This window comes from Branchiostoma floridae, chromosome 11 (genome assembly GCF_000003815.2).
Source record: "Branchiostoma floridae strain S238N-H82 chromosome 11, Bfl_VNyyK, whole genome shotgun sequence".
NCBI lineage: Eukaryota > Metazoa > Chordata > Leptocardii > Amphioxiformes > Branchiostomatidae > Branchiostoma > Branchiostoma floridae.
The window spans coordinates 803565-811143 of record NC_049989.1 but is presented as its reverse complement, the minus strand read 5'-3'; the positions used below and the strand labels follow the sequence as shown (position 1 = coordinate 811143).

The 7579-nt window shown below is 43.0% G+C and overlaps 1 protein-coding gene across 1 annotated transcript in view; it reads left to right on the top strand.

Annotated features, from left to right (window-relative positions):
- Positions 1-7579, top strand: part of LOC118426103 (eIF-2-alpha kinase activator GCN1-like) — a 65808-nt gene that overhangs the window by 55671 nt on the left and 2558 nt on the right. The window contains exons 52-55 of the mRNA XM_035835362.1: positions 2772-3948; positions 4545-4700; positions 6101-6205; positions 6912-7130. Coding sequence (XP_035691255.1) covers positions 2772-3948; positions 4545-4700; positions 6101-6205; positions 6912-7130 — 1657 coding nt within the window. The remainder of the gene's footprint in view (positions 1-2771; positions 3949-4544; positions 4701-6100; positions 6206-6911; positions 7131-7579) is intronic.

Sequence of the window (7579 nt, the reverse complement as noted above, 5' to 3'; positions counted from 1 at the left end):
TTGATGTACATGTACACTAAAAAAGTAAAACACATTAAATTTTGTGGATGCTTTTAGATCAGATGACTTGATTTGTTTCACGTAGAGAGTGTTACTTCAGGGTTAGACAAGCTTTCAAAAATTCACTTGTCCTATCGGGCAAGTACATTAAAAATTTACTTGCCCGAACCAAATTTTCACTTGCCCGAAATTTAAATTACATTTTTCTATGTGTTTTCACTCTCATAAATTTTCACTTTTAGTTTTGTTAAGAGACCACGTCTAGCGAAATAATAGAAGTTAATGAGGACAGCAACAACAAAAAAATCAATGTTTCTACTGGCTGAAAAATGACATGGTCAATATAGGCTGTCACACATTAATAGCTGAGTCAAGTTTGTTTCTACCGTAATACAGTACTACCGGTAATTGATCACAAATTAAGTAAACTATTAATAGTAATTTGTAATTGAAAAAAATTGATGCATTCTTCACAGAATGGGTCAGTCCAATGTCCGTGCAAGCCAGTCCCTCCTCATGCCTGTCCCCCAACTGCTTGGCTAGTGCGAGGTACTGTTCATAATACTGGATAGCTGTACATGGGGAGTGAAAATTGTTTCCTGTGCATGTCTCCCATGTTACTGTTAAACTCCATCTGTCCATGTAGATAGATAGGTGGCGCTTTCCGAGCAGCCGCAGGTTTCTGTAGCTCTGCAATGTTTGTCTTTTTATACTGTCTAAATCGACTGTCTCTCTGCGAAAGAGCAGTTTTAGTACTTGGAACAGTCCCGTGAAAGTTCTCACCGCGTAAAGGCAACCTCGCTGGTCGATGTGTGTGTCATTTCTGTGATTTATGTGGAGCTGAACTCGGAACTGTGACCAGTCGTACAGAACAATGGCGGGGGGGGGGTCTTCTGATGTACACGGCGAGCTTCTTCCACCGAATCAAGTCCGCGGCACCTCCTGCGGGACCACAGCTGAAGACACAGCTACGCGACCTGGGTTTACTACGTCCTTGGGGCCGGTACCGAGGTACTCGTGCTGGGAGGAACTTCCATCGCAAAATTACCACCATAGTTGGTCACAGGTATGAGACGGGGGACATCTTTCCATCATTGATATGCAAATCTGGGCATTCTCCGCATGGTGATCGTCGCAACACAAACACTGCAAATCTCATTACCATAGCAACCCAGGAACATCATCGTCCTAATGACAGTGTCTTGATCCATGTTCATTCCAATCAACGGACGTGTGCATCGACCATCCCCGACGTTCCGGATCTGCACCCTAACAACACTGAGGACATACCTACGGCGAACTCAGCTGTCCACACATACCCCAGACTGCGACAGGTAGTACCAGTCCCGACTACAAACTCTAGAACTCAGCTTACGCCACACCAGATTGTTGTACCAAATGTTTTATTGTGTAATGCTCGTTCTCTGGCTAACAAACTCGATGAATTTCACTCTGTACTGTTAAATGAACATGTAGATGTAGCCGCCGTTTCAGAAACATGGTTTCGCAACGACATACCTCCTGAATTCTGGTCAGTTGACGGTTACAATGTCTTTGTTAAGTCAAGAGAAGGTAGACGTGGTGGTGGAGTTGCGCTTTATGTAAGAGATAGTATTGCAGCACATCGTATTATGACAGTTGATGTACCAGATGAACTGGAGTGTTTATGGACTATGATACGGCCCAAACGGCTCCCCAGAAAGATTTCGTCCATTATCACATGTGTAGTCTATGAGCCACCCCAATCCCCACATGTTGACATGTTAAAGCAACATTTACTAGATTCTGTAGACAAACTTAGAACTCAGTACGACAATGCAGGCTATCTGATATTGGGTGATTTTAACAATATAGATGTATCTGATATGTGTACTGGCAATGGTTTACGACAAGTTGTCAACATACCTACAAGATCTAATGCTATTCTTGATCTTATAATGACAAATGTCTCTGAATTCTATAATCCGCCGTCCGTTACTTCACCGCTGGGTCGTGGAGACCACAACGTTGTACTGTTGACGCCAAAGTACCACCGGGTCGAGAACAAGGTCGCAAAACGGGAGATACGGCCAATGAAAGACTCCGGTATTCGGTCATTCGGCCAATGGATCACCCAGCACCAGTGGAACGAAGTAACAGAGGCACAGAAAACACAAGACAAAACATCAGCCTTCTATACAACGTTGAACGAGGCAGTAGCAATACACTTTCCCACTAAAGTACTAAGAACATATCTGCAGGACAAGCCCTGGATTTCCCCAAGAATAAAGGAAGCAATTAAACGTCGTCAGCGAGCATTCTGCGATCAAAAGTGGAAAACATGGAGGGCACTTCGCAATAAGATCCAGAGGATGATCAAAAGGGCCAGGAAACAATACTACACCAGCAGAGTCCAGAAACTGAAGAAAGACAACCCGAGCGCATGGTACAAGGAGATAAAGGTTTTAACAGGCACACAGAAAAAAGCCATGACCGTCCAAGCCGAAGGAGTCGATCCAGACAATCATCACGACATGGCAAATTTCATCAACCAGAAATTTACCGACGTAACAACATCACTACCACCCCTCGACCTGTCTAACTTACCAACGTATCTCCCAAGCCGTCCCCCTCCAACAGTGCAGCCTTGGGATGTGTACTGGAAGATCAAAGATCAAAACAACAAAATCTGCAGGCCCTGACGGAATTGACGGTAGGTTGCTCAAGGAATACGCAGTCGAACTGAGTGAACCTATTGCCAACATTTTAAACTCCTCTTTGCTTGAAGATAGGGTGCCACACGAGTGGAAAGAGGCAGTGGTGGTACCGCTCCCGAAGACTAGTCCACCAGACATCAACCACCTACGACCCGTTTCGCTGACCTCCCTCATCTCAAAAGTATGTGAGGACTTCGTGGCAACTTGGATGCTGCAGGACATGAAGAACAGTATTTCTCCAAACCAGTTTGGGGGGCTCAAGGGGCGATCAACAACGCATTGTCTTCTCACTTTGGCTAATCAACTCTATGAGGCAGCAGACAAACGAGGAACTTCCAGCACTTGGGTATTGACGGATTTTAGCAAAGCCTTCGATCTAGTGGATCATACAGTAGCAATGAAGCACCTGATCAACCTGGGAGTCAGGCCAGAAATTATCCCCTGGATTGTCAGTTTCCACTCACAACGCTCGCAGAGAACCAGATACCATGGTGCGCTTTCCCAGAAGAAGGAACTCACGTGCGGGCTCGCTCAAGGCACCAAGCTGGGCCCGATAGTGTTTATAGCTCACGTCAACAATCTAACAAACAGCATGAACTCACCGTCGAGGGCCTTTGTTGACGATTTGAACCTCATCGAATCAAGGCGCAAATCCGAACCATCTAAGCTGCAGAACGACCTGGATAACCTGTCAAGCTGGACCGAGGAAAACAAGATGAAACTTAACCCCTCTAAGTGCAAGGCTGTGCACATCTGCTTTGCCCGCAACCCTCCACCACCACCCCCTCTTTCCATCAATGGACATGTGCTGGAGGTAGTGCCCATTGCAAAATGCTTGGGAGTCATATTTCAAGCAAACCTAGGTTGGGAAAGTCAAGTTACAGAAATGACCAAGAAGGGGAACCAACGGTTATACTTGCTGTGCAGACTTCGACAATTCAACCTACCAGTGGAGGACTTGCTGACCGTCTACAAGTGCTTTGTTCGCCCAGTTTTAGAGTATGCCGCCCCTGTGTGGCATGGAGGTCTGACAAACGGACAACGGAAGAAAATTGAGAACATACAGAGGCGTGCAACCAGGATTATACTGGGAAGTAGCTACCACAGTTACTCACTGTCATGTCAAGTATTAAACCTGGAGAAACTCAATGATAGACGGGATGCCCTTTGTCTGAAGTTCGCGAAGAGCCTGTACGCCTCAGACGAGTACCGACACTGGCTCCCCAAGCGTAGAGGAGACGTCAGCGGCAGGGTAACGCGACAAAACAATCAACTAGTCACATTGCCAGTACACACAGAGCGCTACAGAAACAGCCCAATTCCATATCTAACTACTTTGCTAAATAACAGTATGTAGACATGTGCATTAAGTTGATATGTGAATGAAAAACCCATCAAATCTTAATTCTTGTATTGTTATTGTATTGTTGATTGATCATGTATTGTATCGACCACCAATGTTAAATGTTCATGATTAGAAAGCATTACAAACGCTGAGATTATCCTGTTGCTGTAAATCATATCAATAGAATTTAAAAATACTTTTAATCTTAAGGCTGTAATTTTTTGTATAGGATTTTACCCAGCTGTATATTAATCAATTGTGAAAGGAGTGTGCAATTCAGCCTAAAGGCTGCGAAATGCTTCTGTGAAATAAACCATTATTATTATTATAATTGTATAAACCATGAATATTACAAATCATTAGAAGACTGATTATCTGATAGGTTATTGCATTTTCTTATCAAAGTACAGACTGTGCGCTTTGTGTAAATTCCAATTACAAATGATAAGCCTGAAGGCAAAAATCTTCCATATAATTTATATAAATGATATCATTTTCACATTTTGGCAGACCATGATCCATCAGCTGATTGGATGCTGAGACAAGGTCGTAGCGTGGCGCTTGCTGTGGCCTTGAAGGAGGCGGCGAGCAGGCTGATGGACGAACAGTTTGGGGACAAGGTGACAGGCATCGTCATCGCCAGCTGTGCAGCAGACAGGGTAAGATATGCTGCTGCAGTCACTTTGATCTGCCAAGTTAAGATTTTCAGTGATGTAATACTTCTATGTGTAGATGGTGTGCGCCCTAACTTTGCACGGATTTGTTGCTGACCTTGTTATGCACAAGAATGCTGTGTTTGTTGCCACAGACTTCTGTATGCATAAAAAATATTACTTTTTCCATATTCATCTCCTGTTTTCTTGGAAAAAATAATTTTTTAACAATAATGTTGGTAGTGCCAAATCACTGCAGTTGCCGGTTACTGGGTATTGGCGACTTGTGTCCTAAATATATAAGCTGTACAAAACAGCCACACAACTATCATACGCATAAGAAATACAGCTTCACAAGACACTACAAATATGGGTCTTCAAATGTTTGTTGAGTAGCAAAACGACCAGAAAAACACAACATACACATGTAGGCATCACTGTTGTTTTCCCGCGGGTGTGTGGCAGATGAGGGAACGCTCCAAAGATTTGTTACACTCTAACATATGATTCATACAGTCTATAGCAGTGAAAATGTACAGGGAGATGTGGAATATATTTCCCAAGTACATGTAGACAGAGTTTTGGTGATGTTGGATGCATCGTTTTTCATAATGATTTTGTTAGTTGGGCCGCCGCATGCAGCTCATTCAGCCCTTTTCCTGTGAAAACACGACCTGGATTGTGTCCCGGGACGGGGGAAAACTCGCTATCACGGCAAACTCCCTTCCACAGCAAACTCCCTTCCTCGATTAACTCCCTTTCCCGACACAAGAGACCATGGCCAATGTTGAAAATTGCGAACCAACGACCCCCCCCCCCCCAAAAAAAAACCTAGCCCCGTCCGAAGACTGCAAGGGAGTCTACCTCTGCACGCAAAATTACCAAAGCGTACAAAGTTAGGGCACACTGTCTAATGGAACACAAAATCAGAAAATAGCATTGACACACACACAAAAAAGTTGTTTGCTGCTTGTAACACAGGAAGCGAAGGGTTCATGAAGCGTATGAATGTACATATATTTCTTATCCAAGTATCTTATTTAGATGAATGTGTAAAAAAAAAATTCATCAAAAATTTACAACTCTCTGGCAACTAGCGATGGAGCGCCATGAGTTTGAGCTCATGAAAAGACGCGCCATGTTAGGGCGCCCCCATTACATGTACGTGCATTTTGTACAATAGTCATGTACTACATGTATTAGGAAAAGTAAAGTAGAATTCACAGCAAACAATATGCATAGCTATAGTAAGCGAATGATTTGGCAGAATTGCTTTGTTTATTGAAATTATGAAATTATGAGGCGCCCTTTTTATGTTAGTTTCAAAAGGTTTTACTACGTATTTATGAGCCTACTATCTTGTCCAAGTGGAATTTTGTGGAATGATATCATGACGTTCCTTGCAGATCCCCATCTGTAGCAGTGGAGTCCGTGCTCTGGGCTTTCTCTTGACTCACGTTGTGTCCAACACTGCTGACATCCCCAAACCTCTACTTACCACAGCTGTCAAGGTAGGGTGAATGCACAAAATAAAAAAAATTTAATGTTTATTAAGATTTTGAGATCATTTTGGATGGTTCCACAGCTTTTTTTCTACTGAGGCAATGAGTGTTATCCTGCTGTTGATGTGTGCCAGGAACCATGCTTCCAAGGAAAAGTACTTTTTTATGGATTTATTCATTGAAGTACCTTATACAAATGTACATGATTGTTCATTCTATGTGTGTGGGTTGTACACTTGTATGTACAATGTATATAATGTATTGTGTGTGCACAGATTTGTGCATGTGTCTTGTGTGGTTGTTAGAATCTATGTAAAATATTTATGTGCATTTACATGTAAGCATGTCTCTGTCTGCACAATACATTTTGTATGTTGGAGTGCCTGTGCATGTACATTTGTGTGTATATGCGTGTGCTTGTACATTTATGTGACTGTGTGCTTGTGCACACATGCCTGTTTATGCCAATAAGTATGCACAAGGCATGCTGTTGAATTATTTTTGGTCTGTTATGTGTTTTAGTTGTCTTTTATATCATACTTTCCGTTTTGCAAAACTGCCCGGCGGGGCCCCTTTTGGAAATGTGACGTCAGCCTAAGCTGTGCACTTTTCTTGATTAATGTTCACCAAGTCTCCCTTTTGTAATATTATAAAGATAATGATACAGATTCTTACCATGATTCAGATTCTCACCATGAGTTTTTCTGTGTTCTAGGCTCTTAACCATTCATCTAATGATATCAAAATGGTGGCAGCCCAGGGGGTGAACCATGTGGTGAACAAGTCAAGCAATCCTCTTCCACTCAGTGTGTGCCGTGTCCTGGTTCCTGCTTTGGTTAGTAACACTAAGGAGAAGAACACAGCTGTCCAGGCCAGTAGTGAACTGGCTCTGGTGTCACTGCTGCAGCTCAGGAAGGGAGAGGATGGTCTACAGGTGAGTCCTTTCAGCATCCTGGTTTTCAGGACTGAGCTGCATGATGTTTGTTTGGCTTGTTTGGTGAATTTTATTCAGGGCTATCTCCAGGACTTGGCCCTCTGTCCCGGATGGAAATTTGCTTGTTGGGATAGAAAATAATTTCACCCCACCCATCGAAACAATCTGAACTTCATGAAATGAGTGTGGGGAACATATATTTTCGTCAGCTTAAACGACAGATTTGAAACAGAAAATTATTGACATAATTGCTTCCAAACAATGAGTGTCTGGAAGTAATTCTCTGCTTTTTTATATCCAGTTGTAGAGATTGAACTTGACTATTGATTGCTGTACTGTTCACGGGGATTTAATTTCGCGGTAGCAGGGAAAAAGGACTTTTTGCAGTGGTTTTAAGTTCCAGTGGCACCATGGCAAAATGTTGGTGGTGTTGGAAGCGGCCACTGCAA